The sequence below is a fragment of the Poromitra crassiceps genome, assembly GCF_964638095.1.
Source record: "Poromitra crassiceps genome assembly, chromosome: 3".
Taxonomy (NCBI): domain Eukaryota; kingdom Metazoa; phylum Chordata; class Actinopteri; order Beryciformes; family Melamphaidae; genus Poromitra; species Poromitra crassiceps.
The window spans coordinates 73,952,971-73,974,347 of record NC_139625.1 but is presented as its reverse complement, the minus strand read 5'-3'; the positions used below and the strand labels follow the sequence as shown (position 1 = coordinate 73,974,347).

Here is a 21,377-nt window from a genome sequence, read left to right as displayed (position 1 = left end):
TTGCCCATCGTTTCCTTTAATGCAAGACGGCGCTGAACTTAAGTAGCGCGTGCTGCAAAAGAAACGACTTATTTTCCAATTTCAGTGGAACTCTGCATATGTTCCCTGCCAAAACGCTGAAATATGACATCGGGGAGAGAATGTCGATTCGACATCTTTTGGCCTTGTGGGCTGCGAGGATGGGTGGCGGGGAGGAATGCAGTGTGTTAAGGAGTGTCCTGCAGAGAGGCCAATGAAAAGCAGAGGGCCGCTGGCTCCCAGCCGCCATGATAAAGAAGTCTAGTTGGCAGTTAAGCCGGGAGTCATGTGCCTCCATTTAAATGAGAGGGTAAGGAAAGAGAGAGAGAGAGAGAAGGGGGGAGGGAGGGAGAGAAAAGAGAGAAAGAATGGGGGAGGGAGAGAAAAAAAGAGAAACGGAGGCTGAGCTAAGAGGCCGGGGAGATGCTGCCAAAGCCCAGACACTTGAGGAATGTAGCGGCGGTCATACCATTGCAGTTAGCAGTGCGATCTGAGTCAGAGCAAAGCGGCTCTCCGGTCCACTCAGCAAAGTCAGGCAGGCAGTGTAAACAGACGACAGGTAACGCCATCAGACCAAGGAGGGGGGAGGGGCAACTTGGACCTTGTCCTGGCCGAGATATTTAAAGCATATCCGAGATTATTGGGTTTGTGTGTTTACCAGAAAAGCATGCGTGTGTGAATGCATGGATCGTTGTGTCTGTCAACCGAGGTTTTGAGAGGCCAGTGCATGCCTTGTGAACGTTTGCAAGTGTGTGTGTGTGTGTGTGTGTGTGTGTGTGAGAGAGCATATGCCATGTGGTGTGACTCCTCCAGCCCTGGCAGTTAGTTAATAAACACAAGCCTGTCAACAGCTGCCGGTGATGTAATGTGGAACTTCTCCTCACTCTCCTTATCCTCCCGCCCCACCCCTCCTCCTCCCGCCCCACCCCTCCTCCACCCCTCCTCCACCCCTCCTCCACCCCTCCTCCCTTCTATTTACAAGTCTTTACTGGGTGTTGCAGCAGAGGTTCCAGCACTGGCAGCCCAGATAGTGTGTGAGAGACTGTCTGCAGTGTGTGTCGGTGTGTTTGTGATGTGTGTGTGTGTCAGGGTGTGTGGCTTCCCCTGCAAATAACGCTTCCCGGGGAATTTACGACAGCATGTTTTCAGCTGCCTTCAAAGGACATTCCACATCAACACGTTGTCTTCCTACCCACAACACCTCCGAGGACCTGGGAGCCAGGGGCCTGTTGAGTGGAGCGGATCCTCCTGGCACACCGTAAGTTTGGAGTCCTGTTTGTGTTGTGACATTGTGAGTATCTGAGCTGTAGGTTCATAAACTGCCTGATAGAGAAGTGAAGATATTTGCTCTCACGGTAGCTGCTGCTGCACGTCGTCACCGATTTCACAATGCGAACGGTTACCCTCCATTCGTCGTTTAGGCCATAGATATGGTTTAGGTCATAGATATGGCTTAGGCCATATGTGTGGCTTAGGCCATATCTATGGTTTAGGCCATAGATATGGTTTAGGTCATAGATATGGTTTAGGCCATAGATATGGTTAAGGTCATAGATATGGTTTAGGCCATAGATATGGTTTAGGTCACAGATATGGTTTAGGCCATATCTATGGTTTAGGTCATATCTATGGTTTAGGGAATAGATATGGTTTAGGTCAGGGATGTCAGAGATACGGCCCGCGGGCCGGATCCGGCCCGCGGGCAGGTTTCATCCGGCCCGCGAGATGTTTTGGAATATTTATTTATTTATTTATTTATTTTTTATTATTAAATTCGCACCCCATTATCATGACCTACGTGTGGCTAATAAGCAAGCTAAGAGTTCATTCATAAGTTAATTAACCTGCACTACAAGGAAGTATGTCAGTAGGTCATCAGGTGTAAACAAAGCCGCCATGATGCCACGCTGGAATTGAATGGCGCGTTCGGCTACCTACCAAAAAACAAAGGAATCAACAAGATGCTGTCGAAAAAGAGAAAGGTTGACACGGAATGCAGGCAGTTTCAAGAGAAATGGAAAGAGCAGTATTTATTTTGTGAAGTAAATGGGTAAATGAGTCGAATTGATTTTAGTAAAAAAAAAAATCCGGCCCCCATGAGGTCTCAGTTGAACAAATCCGGCCCTCTACCTAATATGAGTCTGACACCCCTGGTTTAGGTCATAGATATGGCCTAAACCATAGATATGGTTTAGGCCATATCTATGGTTTAGGTCATAGATATGGTTTAGGCCATATCTATGGTTTAGGTCACATATATAGTTTAGGTCATATCTATGGTTTAGGTCATAGATGTGGTTTAGGTCATATCTATGGTTTAGGTCATAGATGTGGTTTAGGTCATATCTATGGTTTAGGTCATAGATGTGGTTTAGGTCATATCTATGGTTTAGGTCATAGATATGGTTTAGGTCACAGATATGGTTTAGGTCACAGATATGGTTTACGTCATAGATATGGTTTAGGCCATGTCACGAGGAACAATTTGCGTGGGGCCTAAGGGGATAGGTGGCATCGCAACTCGGGCCTACTATATTGTAACGAGAAGCTTTAAAGAAAAAGTATTTTAATTTTAAGCAAATGAGCTCAACGGCCGTATACTAGAACCACTTTGGACAAAAAGTCAGCCCTCAAAATGTTGTGCTCCTAGTTCGACTAAAATAATGTTAAATAATGTATGGAGGAAAGTGACAGAGCTTTTTGGTCTTGGCTGAAGAAGCCTAAATACTGTATTTTAGCTCTAGCTGGCAGCTTGCTAGCTTACCTGTGCTATCACACCCAAATTAATGTCTCAGGACAGATTTTCGATTTGCAAAAAAAATTAATTCAAACCGATGGATTCCCAGATTGCACCCAAACAGCTATAGCCATTTAGCTAGCTACTGTAGCTTGCAAGCACAAAGCACAATTTCAAGATAACATTTTCCAGACATATGATAATAGACGTTATTTTGGCATGATAAAATAAAAGAAAAAAAAGAAAAAGTCCACATGAACAAATGTTAAATAAACACACTGAGAACAGGCCTGAGAACACACCCGGCAAAAACCTTAACTATTGATAGAGTGAAGCGATGCAGAGCGGAGAGGTCACGCTGGCTCTGCATGTGATAGACATTGGAAACGGGTAAGATCTTGCCACACATGCATGCAGGACACACACACACACACACGCATGTTGTTTCTCATGCTGTCAGCAGCCCGGTGATGAAATGTGTGTGTGCGTTCGTTGCCGTCACATGATGCTCACATACATTCCACATAGTTGTGTATTTTGATAAGGGTTGGAAAATTCCTCTGCCCTCTCGGCTCACTGCCCCCTGGGCCCTTTTGGCAAAGTGTTTTTCTGACTTTGTTTTTTTCCCCTTTCCCCCCTGAACCCGCCATCACGAGCCAGTTCAGCAGAGAGTCGGGTCATGGTGGCGCGTCCCGGGACAGGAAGCCCATTTGATTTGTTCCAGGATGTAATACGGCTTCCTACGCGTCTGTTATGTTCGGGTTGGGATAAGCCCGGGGAACTGCAGGGACTCCCTCATGAACAAGATGACGACATTCGCTTCATTGTTTTCTTTTTTTTGTTCACCAGACCTCCAAACCCTCCCTCCTTTTTAAACACTCACATTAAATTGTCTGCTAAGTACTGCTGACTAAACAAGATTTAAAGCCACTCAGACAAGCTCTGGTAGCGTCTTTGCAGCTGAAAGACTCTGAGCCAGTGTTGTAGTCCAGTCACTATCTCGAGTCCACATTGAGTCTTGAGTCCCCAGTGTTCAAGTACAAGTCCAAGTCACCAAAGAGTCCAAGTCGAGGCCCCAATACCTGAGTCAGAGTCCTGAACATGAGAGTTAGTGGCCCGAACACACCATACGCCAAAGCCATGCCGAACTGAAGCTTGAAGCAGACTCAAGCTGATCTGACGCCAAAGCGCTCACACCAGTGGTCTCTTTTCCTCAGCGGCCGGCTCGGAGCTGCTGCTCCGGCCCCTCCCACCCCTCACAAATTGCATTGACTGTCTGCCTGGCAGCTCGGGATCAGCGCGCGGCACGCTTGGAAAATAGAACAGAAGCTGAAACTATCGGATCAACATGGCTTTGGCGTGGCGTCAGCGTGGTGTGGCGTGCGGCCGGTGTGAACGGACTTTCCTCTTAACAAGGACGCTGAATTGAAACTGCGTGGCTTTGGCGTTGCTTTGAAGTATGGTGTGAACGTGCACTTACTGAACATGAGCGTGAATCCACACGTAGGTGGAACACACGTGCCTGCCCTTTCACGAAATTGAATAATGTTGTCACTATTAATATAGCTATCAATATCTTATGCCAAATAATTAGGGCCTATTAAAAAAAATAACCAAAACAACTTTTTCTTTTATCAATGAACAATTCCAAGTCCTCCTCTCCAACTTCTGAATGCATGAATGCTCGATTCCAAGTCTGAGTCATCAGTCCGAGTCATCAGTGCTCAAGTCCAAGTCGAAACACGACGAGTCCTGAAAATGTGCCCAGGACTCGAGTCTGAGTCCGACTCGACTCGACTACAACACTGCTCTGAGCAGCACACTTCTTGTTAGCAGACCTGATTTTCCTTTTGTTTGTTGATTTTGGTTAGGAAGTCATTTTGCTATTTACACAGCGTACAACTGAGAACCAGTCTTTTCAGTCGTCTCAGCCCGACTGGATGGAACATCGGTCACGTTTGACAGGCTTTATGGAACAAGGAAGTCAAATATTGGCGATGTATACCTTCAAAGAGACAGCCTGGCTGAGAGGGCCTTTTGTACATTTTGTAATTGTAAAAAATGTATTGCTAAGGACAAAAACGCATGAAGTTTGGCTCGTCGCAGGCGTTGCCACCTGCTCGCATAGTCAAAGCCACATTGTAGAATGTGGAAAACGCTTACGAAGTCAGAATCAGAGCATCTGGGGATGAATGTCATTATGTGAATGTAACCACAGCCAATTAAGAATGCAGAACAGAGTGACACATATCTAATGCAGAACAGAGTGACACATATCTAATGCAGAACAGAGTGACACATATCTAATGCAGAACAGAGTGACACATATCTAATGCAGAACAGAGTGACACATATCTAATGCAGAACAGAGTGACACATATCTAATGCAGAACAGAGTGACACATATCTAATGCAGAACAGAGTGACACATATCTAATGCAGAACAGAGTGACACATATCTAATGCAGAACAGAGTGACACATATCTAATGCAGAACAGAGTGACACATATCTAATGCAGAACAGAGTGACACATATCTCGCTTATTGCAAACATGCAGCACATTAGCAAATGCCTCATGTTGGCCCTGCATGTCTCACTGCTTTGTGACTGTAATAAAAGGCAGAGGAGCTTCCTTTGTTGAATACTGATTGAATATATAACTATATAACTATATATATATATATATATATATATATATATAACTATATATATATATATATATATATAACTATATATATATATATATACTGTATATATATATAAAACTATATATATATCATATATATATATATATAACTATATATATATATACAGTTATATAACTATATATATACACAGTTATATATATACACACACATATAGCTTGAGGCCCATCTTTCATTCTGCATTCATTTCCTCCTTGTCTTTCAGTGTGTGGTACACCGGTGTGTTTACTGTAGTTGACAACCTGTGTGTGGCAGGACTCATCAGCTGTATTCTCATTGGCTTTGAGAGTTTGTCTTTCCAGTAAGGTTTTATCCTGGCTTCAGTTTTTTACAATCACAATAACAAAGGGAACTCGGAGAGCGCAAGGCCAATAGTCCAGTCTGCTATGAATTGCTTGTTCCTGAGTCAAATCGGATATGCTATTATTGCGTGTTTGTGCTAATATTGCGTGTTTGTGAGTCTCATCCGGATCTGCTCCAAAATGTAATGGGTTCTTTCTTTGGCGCATGCTACACCTTTCCATGAAGGTAGTTTAGATGTTTCATGAAAATCTGTCTATCTCCTTGGTAGAGGTAACTAAAGCTATAAGCAAATAAATTAGAAAACCACAGGCTTCATTTTACGCAAACACAAGAGCTCATTTCATCATCCATTTTCGTCCGAAAATAAATGCGTCCGTTTCAAATGATGTACCCGTCAATGCCCACATAATGTACTTCCATGCGTCTTTCACGTTGGTATCATGTTAAGCAATACATCCACTAGTGGGCAGTACAGAGTCAAATGTGTTTGTGTGTGTGGTACTGCTCCGTTTCATCCGTAGGACTATCCGTAAGCTCTCAGAAAAAGTGCAGAATTACGCACGTAATGAACGCAGAGTACGTTGAGCATAATTGGGCCTTAACACAACTTCTGTGTTTACCTGTGCACAATAATGTGACTATTAGCAATAGTCCAAGTAAGACTATTTGCAATCAAGCCACTTGCATGATACTATAAAGTGAAACCTCCCCTTGTTGCCCAGTTTACATGTGACATCTGGTTATTGCAAGTAGACCTATTGTCTTTTTCAGCCAATTACAGATGAACTTAATCAAACTTAATTAAACCTCCCCTTGATCTTGAATCTTAAGATGTGCATGTGTTCTGACTGGTCTCTATTAATGCGAGTAAAATCAGAGTTACACTTCTGTCAAAGAGCATAATCGTACTCAATAAATCAGTATATATAGCCTACTACATAATCTGAGTATGTTGTTAACATGGATATGGCCTTTCTCGCATTATTGTCATTCTTTCGTGTGCGTGTAAATGTGGTCATTAACACCATCCACATTCATTTTAAAAGTGACTGTTAAAGCAACCCTTCGACCTCCACAGTAGCCCTCAACATATTCACACCCGTGTGAGAAATACTTTCTTCAAATTAAACTTGCCATGATCACCCCCGTGTTATAACAGCGGCACACCATGACAGCGACCATAAGCACAGACGCAGGCTTAGTATAGAGCTTAATTGGTGGTTTTGCTGACTATTTAAAAGCATCAACATAAAAACAACAAGGGTGCGATGCGCGATATTAGATTTTTTTTGCCGATATCCAATATGGCGATATGGCTGATGCCGATATATGCACGCATTTTCCCCCACTTAATTTCAGAGAACATCAAGTCTCTCCTGTAGTGGAATGAACACATTATTATGCCTACTGACAGATGCAGACATACTGTAAATACAATGCTTTTCAATACACTAGGCAAAATAAGAAAACTACTTTGAACTTTGAACATGCCATATTTTTATGTATGTAACATTCTCTTTCAGACAAAACTAAGATTCATCCTACTTACAAAGGTTTGGATGATGGCCTCTCCCTGAGACAATCCTGACAATAGCCACCACAACCAGAACAAATTTGACCAGCAAGCATTTGTGCATAATTAACGCATAACTTTATCGGCCAGTCATATCGGTAGAAATGTTAGCTTTGGGCCGATGCCGTGCTATTGAGCATCCCTAAAAAACAACAACATTCCATAAGCTAAAGATTCACCTTATTGTTTGAAGCGCTAAATAAAAAAAAATCCCTTTGGCGGTGGCAGACTGTCCTGGTGGTGCCCAGTGCAGTGGCACATGCAGAGGGCAGGAGCAGACAGGCTGACCAGCAGAGGGACTCAAACATCCGATCAGCATACACCATCTGTGCAGCTAGAATACAGATGGACCTCTCTCTGTACACACTAAACCCCACATCAGACACTTGCATGCTTCAATTTTCCCCTCAATGAATGAAAAGTAATAGCACCCCCCCCCCCCCTTTCCTCCTCCCCACTGTCGCCTCCCATTTCCCCCTGTGTAGCGGGTGAATTAAAAGTGAGACTTAAACGTATAATCATCCCGGCCATTCATTCCCCTCCCCGGACACGGCAATCTGGATGACTCATTAAAAAAAGTAGGCTCTTTACTGTGGGGGTGCTTCGGCCCTGACCCCGTTTCGGCGTCCCCCTCCTCCATTCCAGGCAGGCGTGGGGCATGGAGACATAATGAATTGGTTCCTGGTGCAGAGGGAGGTGCACCAATCAATGTCCAATCCCCCCCCCCCCCATCATTAATTTTCAGGCTGCCTTGCTGGCTGGCACTTCCTGGCATTGCTCTTTTTGGGGGGAGGTATGATGACCGAGGTCCGAGTCACTGTTTGGCCGAGAGGCTTTTCTTCCCTAGACCTCTGTGTTTTCATTGCACTGAAAAGCTTTGTAATAGATGTGAGCACTAATTGAAAACGCATGCAAAATGCACGTCTGGAATCTCCCCCATCTCTCTCTCTCTCTCTCTTTCTTTCTTTTCCGCTCTCTTTTGACTCCAGATGGCCATTGAAATATTTGCTTAAATGTGTTTGTTCCATCATTGATCGTATAGCAGCGTGACGTATAGGCCATGACCAAATCAATTCACAGTGTAATAGCAAATGTAGGCTATTCAAACGGACACACCGGAGAGATTGCTTTTCGCAAATTCCATCGCAATTACTCTGCAATGAAAGGTTTTGTTTCATGACTTGGGATGGGAGGGCAAAGTTCAAGCCACACAGCTCAGCCACTTGATATCTCTGTTTGAACTTTACCATGATAAAGACAACTTACTTGCGGCGGCGCTTGTGTGGAAAGGCTAATGCCGTGCGGGTGAATGCCTAACTGTATTGGGTACAAAGGGCAGTATTGTCAATAGGCCTCAGTAACACACACTTACGAGTCAAAAGCCATGAGGCGGGGCAACGATGTTTCCTCTGTAGACCTGTACTGTATCTGTAAGATTATTTCGGCTGCGACCTCAGACGAAATTAAGATAAGGGTGCCAGTGAAAGCTGTGATTGTCATAAGCGCACAGCTGTGCCATTTTTTCTCAGACTCCGGCATGTCAATTGAGGTGCGGCTAATATAGAAAAAAACAGTATCAAATTGAGCCATGACAATCCATATTCATGGACGATCCGGGGCTTATTATCGCCATTTATCCGCAAGCCTCGCGGTCTGTTTTTCGGTACAAGGCTCTCTCAATGGGTTTAAGTGTTATCATTAAGCTGTTATCCCCCTCGCATTATCCCTGCTGTAGTGCAGAGCTGTCTGGAGCTGGGTGACCTCAGCTGGGTCCTCCCTTGTTCCTGGAGCAGATGTTAAAAAAGAGAGTCCGTCCCCGAACCCCCCCCCCCCCGGTTTGTACACACACACACACACACACACACACACACACACTGTTCCTCTGTGCCTCCTCCCTTCACCCTGCCATCTAATTAGGCCTATAGCACAAAGACTCCCAGATGTCAGCGTCCTCCTTGGCCTCCTTTGATTGTATCCTTTCCACCCCGCTGGCTGGCTGGCTGGCCGACTGGCTTGGCTGGCTGGCTGGCTGGGGGCCGTGTGGACTATAGGCGTCGACGCGTGTCACTCTGTAGGTCAACACTAGACCGCTTTAACATAATCAGTAATTGCTTTTGGTGTAAATCATCAGAGGGAATGGGAAGGGAGGTGTGCTGCGAGTGGTAAGAAAGGCCAGAGAAATGGCAGAAAGGCCAAAGTGGCGTTGCTGTGATCGTAGGAAAAACTATGTTGCTGGTTCTATGAAAAATAATATAAGACGGGGGGGCGTAAGGAGGTAAAAGCACTCGTGTACCACCGCAGAGAATACCTGGCAGTGGGACTTCTGGCCTGGTCAGACGTTCCTACAGGCACAATTGGCCGTGTCTGCGGGTGGGAAGCCGGATTAAAGGTATGTGTCCTGGTCGCTGCACTAGTGCCTCCTCTGGTCGGTCTGGGCACCTGTTCCGGGGGTGGGTGGGAGAGGGGGGGGGACCAGGGGAAATAGCGTGATCCTCCCACGGTGAAACTCCTTACTGTCCGGTGAAAAGAAGTGGCTGGTGACTGTACATGTATCGGAGGAAGCATGTGCTAATCTACAACTCTCCCCAGATCAGCAGAGGGGGTGGAGCAACAACTGGCATACCCTCAGTGAATTGGCCAAGTACAATTGGGAAGAAAACAGGAGGGGAAATCAGATACAAACTTGATCAAAAAAGAAGAAAAAGAATAGAACACAAAGTTGCACATTTGATTTTTCGATCCAACAGTAGGCTATTGGATCTGATCCAACAGTAGGCTATTGGATCTGATCCAACAGTACGCTATTGAATCTGATTCAACAGTAGGCTATTGGATCTGATCCAACAGTAGGCTATTGGATCTGATCTGATCCAACAGTAGGCTATTGGATCTGATCTGATCCAACAGTAGGCTATTGAATCTGATTCAACAGTAGGCTGTTGGATCTGATCCAACAGTAGGCTATTGGATCTGATCCAACAGTACACTATTGAATCTGATTCAACAGTAGGCTATTGGATCTGATCCAACAGTAGGCTATTGGATCTGTTCCAACAGTAGGCTATTGGATCTGATCCAACAGTAGACTATTGCATCTGATCCAACAGTAGGCTATTGGATCTGATCCAACAGTACGCTATTGAATCTGATCCAACAGTAGGCTATTGAATCTGATCCAACAGTAGGCTATTGGATCTGATCCAACAGTACACTATTGAATCTGATTCAACAGTAGGATATTGAATCTGATCCAACAGTAGGCTATTGGATCAGATCCAAAGTAGGCTATTGAATCTGATCCAACAGTAGGCTATTGGATCTGAGCCTCAAGTGCTCAAGTTATTTTCACATAGGAAAGCTTAGTCACCCCACCAGTGGGTGAAAAAGCATTTGTCTAACTGTCATCATGCTTCAACACTGTGAGCAACACCATCATCAAGTCAGCAGATGCTCATTAATTTGCTAGAGATCTGAGGGGCCAGGGAGACTTGGTTGATGTGTGGACGGTCAACAAACTTATATCAGCTGTGAAAGTCGCTCACAGCTGAACTTTTCACAATCATCAGCCGTCGACAGCCAAACAGATTTCCATGCTTTCTTGTTTCTCTGCTAATGTGATTTTATTTCCACCTGGCAAGCGCAAAATTTATGACAAATTGATTACAGCCGTTCAAAGTTTCCCAGTTCTCTGCAGCTTTTACACTACAGGAATAAACATCTAAACAACAATGTGTTTCTCTTTATCGTTAATTAACGCTACTCAATTAGTGCTATCTTAGCTATGTTGACTCGTAAAAATTATGTAACATTATGAAAGGAACATGAAAAGTACATGATTTGCCTGTCGATAACTTGGCTTCCAGTAGCTGCAAGTCATCACTTCTAAAGTAAAATGGTGTATTTTATTGATGTTTGGCTTATTGATGTTACACTACAAACAATTTAGATTATTTCAACCTTTGTCAAGTCAAGTCAAGTTTATTTGTGTAGCACATTTCATACACAGAGGCAATTCAAAGTGCTTCACATAAAATGGATGACAGGAAAATAAAAGAATAAAAGAGAATAAAATGGACATTTAAAAGCATCACAACAAAACTTTGTATGTAATGATCCTTAAAATCTTCTATGCATGGACTAGTCAAATTCCTATTCATGAGTTGGATATTTAGTTTAGTGCAGAGCTGCAGACAGATCTACAACTTGGTTCCTTAAGAAAGTCCGTAAGCATTATTTTCGTTTTTTCCTTTGGAAAGAAATGTACAGTACTCTGTTTATTGCCTATTTTGGACTTGGTTTTGATTAGGACTCGATTTGCTCTGGTCTCGGTGTTCCTCACGTCAGATTCTTTGAGTGTGTCTGTTTCAGTTTGGCTGCAACTGCCAGCGCAGACTCAGAGTGACTCTTGTTTGCTTTCTTTGAGTGTCAGAGATAGGATAGGAGTTTCCTTGTGTTTTTTATCGCCTGCCCTTATCTGGGCCTTCCTGATATCTGTCTTTTAATGTGTTTGGTTAATCTTTGTCACTTCCGATCCATCCACTACCTCATCCATCGCGCTGGGTGTGCCCTTAGGGAGATGGTGTCAACATGTCCTGAGTCTGCGCAATCAAGCACAGTGCTATAATCCATTTGAATCATTTGCTCTCAATTTCCTATACCCCCGCCCCTATCTCTGCATCCAAGGGAAGCTGTGGGCTTTACTTCCTCCCCTAATCTCCAGGAAACGGATCAAACTGAAATGTAATCTTGACATGGAGCAGTGTGTTGCATCTGACGCAATACTCTGGCATAATTACCCATTACAAACAAACAAAGAGGGGGAGAGAGGACTGATGTTTTTGTGGTGTCCTCAGAACTGATCCTCCGCCTTCAATTCTCTTGTCGGAGTCTCAGACAAGCACCCGCGAATTCCACTGTGGGCTCCATTTAAAATGGCCCTACTTTTTTATACGCGTAACAATCACAATAAAACTTTACCTGCCTTAAAGACAATGTTGTTGTCCGTCGCAACGGGCTATTTGTGTTCTTGAATGTTGCATAGCTTTCAATACCGAGGGTTTTTGTCATGTCCGCGTCTGTCTTTTCAATTGAAAATGGCCGTTGTTGTTCCCCCACTTCCCAGCATGGAAACAGCGCCCTCTCCCGGCAACGGGTGGAAACCCCATAATTACACATTCGGAAGAACAGAAATGACACGCTCTCGCATGACAAAAACCCCTCGTTATTGAAAACTATGCAACATTCAGGAACATGAATAGCCCGTTTCGGGCTATTCATTGTCTTTAAGGCAAAGTGCTGTTTTATTGTGATTGCTACTGTACATGTATGAAAAAGTAGGGCCATTTTAAATGGAGCCCGCAGTGGAATTTACGGGTGCTTGTCTGAGGGTGTATTCAGCTATCTCGTTTGGAGCAGTTGTTCCGAAGCAGAGAGCGTTTTCCCCCTTGGTGCGGTTCGTTTGGGGGAGTGTGAACACAGCAATCGCACTCGGATGCGGGACAAAACAAGCGGACCGAGATCGCCAAGAAAGGGTGGTCCCGGTCCGCTTTAAACGAACTCTGGTGCGGTTCGTTTGTGGTGAGAACGTGATCCGACCTCGATCCGCCACAACTGCAGGAAACAGTGCGCATTTTGGGATAAACCAGCTGCCGTAGTCGGCTGCGCTGTGCGTAATTGCCTGAAGAACAAGTATTTTTATCGTTTAAAAACAACTTCTTCATTCAGATCCTGTTTTGGCGACTTGTGACTTGCATGGATAAACTTTGGGGTATTTTTGGATCATCACATCAGCAGTTTGAACTCAATCAACTTACCTCTGGTCTCCATTCAATAAATGAAAACAAGTCTCTCTCTCTCGATCCCTCCCTCTTTCTCTCTCTCTCTCCTCGCACGGGGCACGCCCGACGTATAGCCTACAATGTAGGTCTAACAAAACGCATTCTGTCATATATATTTTTATAATCATATAGGAAAATCTATGGGAATTATTTTTTCCACCCCGAGAGGCTATTAGCCTACCGGAGTGTCTCCTTGCCAATCCAGGAGGCTTGGCAATACTATTTGGACCGTTTGATTTGTGGCTGTGTGAACACAAACCAACCAAGGCACAAATGCAACAATTGTATCAATTAAGTACCTGAATCGGAACAAACAAACGACCTACAGGTGTGAAAACACCCTGAGACTCCGATGAGAGAATCAAAGGTGGAGGATCTGTTCTGAGGCTATTTTTGTGGCATTAATGACAGCGTTTGTTACATCCTGCTCACCCATTACAGCAGTTCCTGCAACACTACACAGCCCAGGGGCATTCAGAAATGGGTCAGGAGGAGACTACTGTATGTCCTGTTTAGTGATACCACATCAGTTTAGGATGAGAAACTTACTGGGCGATCCTGCATGCAATCTGGTGTGTGCCACTTCATGTCAATAGGGTTGGACTTATTAGATTGGGAGTGGATGGAACATGTCATTTTGGTGTGCGGGGATGTTTGACAAGTGCAGTCACGCTGTTGACGCTTTAGACAGGGTGCAACAGAAATAGGCTACAGCAGCAGACGCCAGAGGGGCTTTGGGACCCTGTTTGGCTTAGGGTGGTTGCATAAGTAGGTTTGTGAGGCAAGTAAACACTGGGATAAATACCATTCAGTCCCATGCTGTAATGACCGATTTTGAACCTAGCCTATCGTGATGATATTCTCTTCCACTTAGTGGGCCATCTTGGTTCCTATCCTGGGGTGTCATGAGATGATTTTGAGAGGCTGCGGAAATGAGTTATGGACTGAAAAGATAAGCTGTTTATCAAATGCATCATGGTCACTTCGTATTTCATGGTTCCCACGCATTCTGGAAACCCTGGAAAACAGTTAAAATTTTGCAGTCATGGAAAATCTTGTGTTGTCCTGGAAAATTATTTAGACATTCTCCTATTTCCATTTAGCTGAGAATTAACTAATAGGCTATCTATCCTTGGAGCTTGGAGGTTGCAGGCCAAGAAAGATGGAGAACCAGACATTGGCGATTCTCTCCACCTCATATCAGCGTCATCTCAACTGAAACAACATCCAGAAATCATACACGCATACGTGCACATGGTAGCATAGGCTGCTGCGGTGGACAGACGGGGGTCCCTGACCTCTAGGAGGCCATCAGCTGACCTTTGACCGGGTCTTCCCTAACGAGGAAGTGGTGTGCTTACTCTGCGGACTGCCACGGTGAGCCCGGAGCCCCAGCTCTTTGTAAAGGAGTAGTATGCGTGAAGTGAAGTGTTTATCTTCTGCCGTGGCCTCAGTCAAGCCAGGTCGGACTGGTTCCCAGCCGCTGTTTAGAGAGCGTTAGAAAAACACCGGGCCCAGGCTTGGGTTATAGGATTGGCTGGGGAGAGTGACGATGATGAGGGCAAAGATCCAGCGCGGGCTTTTGTGATCCCACTGTCTCCTCAGGCCCGCGCAGAGACCTCCATGTTTCCTCTCTCCCGATTCGCTTGAATTTCGCGCGGAAGGGGCACCACAGAGGAAATTGAAGGGAATGGGAGTGATTGAAGGAGAGAAAGAGAGTAGAAGAGAGATATATATAGAGTGACAAAAGGAGAAGAAGGCAGAGCAGAAAAGAAAGTGAGAGAAATAACAAGTGCAGGAATATGGCCGCGACTCCGAGACACGGACTCCAATCTCGCTTCACGCAAAGGTGAAAGCCCCTCTGACAGCGTGTAAAGTGACCATGTGGACACGAGGTATTCTTTGTTGACTTTCTCCCTCTCCTCCTGTCCTCTGCTGCATCCCCTCTCCCTCCCCCTCCTCCTCCCTCCAGTGTTTCCCAGGTGTGTGGCTCGCTGCAAGGGAGAGGGACCATGAACAGACACCTGGAGCGGAGACAGCAGCTGAAGAGATTGTCTCTCGAGAGCGGCCTGGTGGTAAGTCAATCTCAGACACTACCAGCCAGTGAGATAAGTCAGTTAGTCAGGAAACTGCCATTGAAGAGATCCCTATTTTTTTTTACTGCATACTTGCTGAACTAATGCTGCAATTTTTAATGCCATCCCCAAGAGGAAAGGTTTGATAAATCAGCTCTTTAGTCATTTTAAGTTCCAGGGAATGGTTTGACAACAAGTTAGATGACATACAGTATTCAACATTCATGTACGAAGGCGGACTTACCAGTGGCTGCCATCACACATTGTTGTGATCATACATCATAGTTGTTGCTATCAACTAAAAATCTATTTTTCTAACATTTTCGTAAATCTTTGGTAGTGATCATTGCTGTGGTCACCTGTCAATCAAAAAGTGTCGCTGTGTCACACTGTGACTTGTGTCTTTGTTGGATTTTCTGTTGATGCAGTTTGAGTTTCTGTAGGTGGCGCTCTTTTCTTTGTCTGTTCAGCCGTGGTGGCTATCACTACTCAAGCTAACCACCCAGCTCTTCAAGACTCAGATACTAAGACTCTAAATTCATGTGTGTATTGTACGGGTATACTGGATACGTAACGTAGACTGTATAAAAAGGTTTCTGGACTCCCATTTTGAAGCCAGTGTTTCGCATTGTGACCGTCATCTCTTTTTTATTTAATGTTCTTTTAGCCAGACAGAGCTGCAACGCCGCCTGCTAGTGGTCCACGATCGGCGAGCTGCATGATCACTGGACAGGCGACCTGTCGATCAAAAAACATAGTCTGGTCTTTACTCTAAATGGGACCATAATTGACTAAATGAACACCATGCTGTATTGAAGAAGACTTGAAACTAGTGATTGAGACATAAACTCATTAGGAAAGAGTTTCCTGATGTAATAAAGCAAGTGGGGTCATTTTCCCATTGACTTCTATACAATCAGAGTAGTTTTTGCAGCCATAGGGGGTGAGTTATAAAGCCATAAATGAGTGAGTTACTGTATATAAAAATTCACCCCTACAGTTGTCATGAATGGTGAAATTAGCTATAGAGACCAAAACCTTGTTTTAACCAGGCTGTAAACATGTTTATTTCTGCTGTAAAGTCGGGTCATTCGAGGAACTTCAGTTTTTGGTACTTTCCGTGTTGGCCTCATTTTTCAGAACCAAAGGTCGGGGCTTGATACATACAGTACACAGAACCACACACGCACGTACGCGCGCTCGCGTTCACATACACACACACACACACACACACACACACACACACACACACACACACACACGTGTCAAGAGGCAGAGAGAGAGAAAAACAGCCTCCTCTGACGCCCGCTGGTGATTGACACGCTTATCTGTATGTCAGGCTGTTCTTGCGAATCACAGGAGTGGAAACTTGTTTTGGCTGAAGGGTGAACTGAAGCTGAATCTGCCTGAATCACAGGAGTGGAAACTTGTTTTGGCTGAAGGGTGAACTGAAGCTGAATCTGCCTGAATCACAGGAGTGGAAACTTGTTTTGGCTGAGGGTAAACTCAAGCTGAATCTGCCTGAATCACAGGAGTGGAAACGTGTTTTGGCTGATGGTAAACTCAAGCTGAATCTGCCTGAATCACAGGAGTGGAAACGTGTTTTGGCTGAGGGTAAACTCAAGCTGAATCTGTCTGAATCACAGGAGTGGAAACTTGTTTTGGCTGAAGGGTGAACTGAAGCTGAATCTGCCTGAATCACAGGAGTGGAAACTTGTTTTGGCTGAAGGTGAACTGAAGCTGAATCTGCCTGAATCACAGGAGTGGAAACGTGTTTTGGCTGAGGGTGAACTGAAGCTGAATCTGCTTGAATCACAGGAGTGGAAACTTGTTTTGGCTGAGGGTGAACTGAAGCTGAATCTGTCTGAATCACAGGAGTGGAAACTTGTTTTGGCTGAAGGTGAACTGAAGCTGAATCTGTCTGAATCACAGGAGTGGAAACTTGTTTTGGCTGAAGGTGAACTGAAGCTGAATCTGTCTGAATCACAGGAGTGGAATCTTGTTTTGGCTGATGGTGAACTGAAGCTGAATCTGCTTGAATCACAGGAGTGGAAACTTGTTTTGGCTGAGGGTGAACTGAAGCTGAATCTGCTTGAATCACAGGAGTGGAAACTTGTTTTGGCTGAAGGTGAACTGAAGCTGAATCTGCTTGAATCACAGGAGTGGAAACTTGTTTTGGCTGAAGGTGAACTGAAGCTGAATCTGTCTGAATCACAGGAGTGGAAACTTGTTTTGGCTGAAGGTGAACTGAAGCTGAATCTGTCTGAATCACAGGAGTGGAATCTTGTTTTGGCTGATGGTGAACTGAAGCTGAATCTGCTTGAATCACAGGAGTGGAAACTTGTTTTGGCTGAAGGTGAACTGAAGCTGAATCTGTCTGAATCACAGGAGTGGAATCTTGTTTTGGCTGATGGTGAACTGAAGCTGAATCTGCTTGAATCACAGGAGTGGAAACTTGTTTTGGCTGAAGGTGAACTGAAGCTGAATCTGTCTGAATCACAGGAGTGGAAACTTGTTTTGGCTGATGGTGAACTGAAGCTGAATCTGCTTGAATCACAGGAGTGGAAACTTGTTTTGGCTGAAGGTGAACTGAAGCTGAATCTGTCTGAATCACAGGAGTGGAAACTTGTTTTGGCTGAAGGGTGAACTGAAGCTGAATCTGCCTGAATCACAGGAGTGGTAACGTGTTTTGGCTGAAGGGTGAACTGAAGCTGAATCTGCTTGAATCACAGGAGTGGAAACTTGTTTTGGCTGAAGGGTGAACTGAAGCTGAATCTGCTTGAATCACAGGAGTGGAAACTTCTTTTGGCTGAAGGGTGAACTGAAGCTGAATCTGCCTGAATCACAGGAGTGGAAACTTGTTTTGGCTGAAGGTGAATTGAAGCTGAATCTGCCTGCAAGTGCCTCTTTGGAATGTCAAGTGCAGGCAAACTGGCTTCTGTGTTGTGTCCCCCGCTGCATACAGCATGTACAGTCACTGCACAGGAAACAATAAATCAGGGTCTACTCTCTCTTTACCATAAGTGCTTCTAAAATAGCATCTGACAATAGAAATGCATCAAGGAAAGTCATCAAGGATACATTTGTTGTAAATTAAATGACACGACTTGATTATGAAAAGTGTCTTTTTATTTAAAGGTAACATCTAATCAAACAAAACAGCTATTGGTGATATATACTGTTCATTTCTGGGCCCTTTTTGTTGTTAGCTGGTATATTTCTCTGCCTAAACGTAGATCAGGTGGCATCATGTTGGCATATTTCCAGGGTAGAAAATCCAAAAATCGTTTCAGTGACAGTGATTTTGAAACATCAGCGTGTCAGTCACTCGAGAATCAAAGAGCGAGGGCTTCTTTCTAAAGCTGCCATTTTGCACCAAGAGACGTTCAGCAAATCACACAGAGAGAAATCCATCATAGAAGAGGAGAGAGACCCTATCAATGTTCTTATCAAGGTTTCTTTCCTGATTTTTTCTCTCCCATTTTCTCCCCAATTGTACATTGGCAATTCCGTGTCCCGGTCGCTGCTCCACCCTCTGCCGATCTGGGGAGAGCTGTACTAGCACATGCTTCCTCCGATACATGTGCACTCGCCAGCCGCTTCTTTTCATCTGACAGTGAGGAGTTTCACTGACAGGACGTAGCGCATGGGAGGATCATGCTATTCCCCCCAGTTCCTCTCCCCCTGAGCAGGCGCCCAACCGACCAGAGGAAGAGCTAGTGCAACGACCAGGACTCATAACCCGCCAACTTCCCACCCGCAGACACGGCCGACTGTTTTGTGTAGGAACGTCTGACCAAGCCAGAAATATCGCTGCTGGGAATTGAACCCGGGTCCCCGCGGTGTTAGGAAAGTACTTGTAACTCTACAACCCAGAAGCTGTGTTCTCAAACAGGTTAGGAGATGTCGTCATCCACACAAAGCAGAGCTCGTCGATCATTCACTACTTAACAAACTGTGACAGAGACAGTTGAATCTTTTCGATGAGAGTAGATGTCTGATTCATTTACCTGCTGTTTATTCTTGTGAATGTGTAACTTTCTCTGACACCGTGGGCGCCGCGGCTCTGCGGTGCGTCGTGTGTTTTCTTATCTGATGGCTGTGTGATGCGTGGAAAACAAACAAATAAATTAACCATTATCATCATCATCATTAACAATTACTGGTTGATATCAGATCTACTGTAGCTTTAATTGCTTTAATTGGATACACGGCGACCTGATTTACTGCGGGGGCTGAAACTAGGTCATATTTGCGATATGGTTTTATGATTCAACATGCTCCTATTTGTCCACTCAACTAGTCATGCATGTATTTTTCCCCTTTTTTAATTTTTCCCTTCTGCTGCCCTTTCTCTTCTCTTGTGCAGTCAACTGATTCTTTCTCTCTCTGTCTCTCTCTCTCTCTCTCTCTCTCTGTCTCTTTCTGCTACTTTCTCTGTGTATCCCCACTCCTTTCCTGTCCTGATGATTTCAGTCAGTAGGGGACCAGGGGCATAAGGGGACAGCATTGCTTCAATAGTGGGACACGAGGACGCCTGAAGCGTTGGGAAGGGTCCAGGTGGCAGATTTGATTCCACAGCATGGGCAGCCATGACAATCGCTGGCTTGATGGGCTACAGCAGAAGTTGAAGAAGGAGTCGGTGGCACTATTTAGTTCACTTCACAGTGAAATTGAAAATGTTTGTGGATGATGAACATTGCCCACAGAACCAAAGGGATCTAAGTTGTGATCTCATTAGGCCTAGGTTGGTCCTTGAGTCTTCACCATACAGCCACTGAGTCCAAGTCTTCGTCCCGTCCTCTGCTGATGGGGACACGATGTCTCGGGTCCTCGTGGCCCTGCTGGCCCTGGCACAGATAAACTGGCTAAGCCCTGTAAACACTCCCTTTTCCTGGGAGGATATGAGCCTCAGATACATGTCTTTTTCCAGGCATCTGAGAAAACACAAAGAGGCACAGGCGGCGGCCGGCACGGACTTTCATGTTCTGGATTTCCCTCTTGTGCTATCTCTGAGACAGTTTCAGCCAGTCGTCAAAATGGACCTAATGGTGAAGCACGTCTGCTAACATAGTGTATGACGTGGAAAGACGACCTTGCACATCCCAGTATTTTGACAATGTTAATGTTGCATAATACAGTTCAATCGTTCTTGTCGCACCATCGTCGTCCTCTTTCATGGAAGATTACAGTGTAAAAATAAGCATTTGGTCCAGTTCGTGGTTTGTTTTACTGCCTTGTTTTGTTGCTTTCACACAATTCAAGCATTGTGTGTGCTTCACGGCCTGTTTAGATGATGAACGAGGGAGAAGTTCCACTGGGAACCTCTTTCAGTTCACACCAACATGCTAAGTTAACCTCCTTTTCACTAAGCTTTTAGAAATGGCCGCTAGAGACAAAATACCATATGTCAACTGAGGACCAGGTAAAATATTTATGTCTGCTCTTCTTTGGATGGATTACATGGCCTAGCTTCATACAAAGCCTCTATCAATCGTCTATGGGTAATTAGCAGAACATAGGGCTTGAATGTCAGTCTGGACCACCACCTCCCACATGTATAATGCATCGAGCTAGCATATGTTTCCTCAATGTGCGCAGGCTATAGCTGTGAGGGAATTTGACGAGGTCAGTTTGATCCAAAGCTGCTCCATTCTTCAGGCTTCTCTACCATTCAAACACACAGATGGGTCAATGTGATGAGATGAGCTCATGTCTTCATGTGTGGGCGTTTCATGGTTTTCTATATGTGTAGTGTGTGTGTGGGGAGTGTGTGTGTGTGTGTGTGTGTGTGTGTGTGTGTGTGTGTGTGTGTGTGTGTGTGTGGCCTGCATATGCATGAATTGGCCCTTAAACGCTGCTACTTTGTCATCAGCTCAGCGTTATCAGTCTTTTTATGTATTTTATTGTATAGATATTTTTGGGATTTGTATTGCATGCATTAGGGGTGCATGATATTGGATTTCTGGCCGATATCTGATATTTTCCTACTCATTTGGCCGATTGCCGATACCGATATATGCGTGCATTTGCCCCCCCCCCACACCTAATTTCAGAGGACATCAAGTCTCTCCTGTAGTGGAATTAACACATTATCTACTACTCTTATGATGGCGGTCGTGGGGCT

General features: G+C 44.7%; 1 protein-coding gene across 1 annotated transcript in view; it reads left to right on the top strand.

The window, feature by feature from the left end:
- Positions 1-1,157: 1,157 nt before the first annotated feature.
- LOC310772881 (nck-associated protein 5-like) overlaps positions 1,158-21,377 on the top strand; it is a gene marked incomplete at both ends in the record, with an annotated part of 254,349 nt that continues 234,129 nt past the window's right edge. Inside the window, 2 exons of the mRNA XM_083632823.1 lie at positions 1,158-1,276; positions 15,148-15,250. Coding sequence (XP_083488949.1) covers positions 1,158-1,276; positions 15,148-15,250 — 222 coding nt within the window. The remainder of the gene's footprint in view (positions 1,277-15,147; positions 15,251-21,377) is intronic.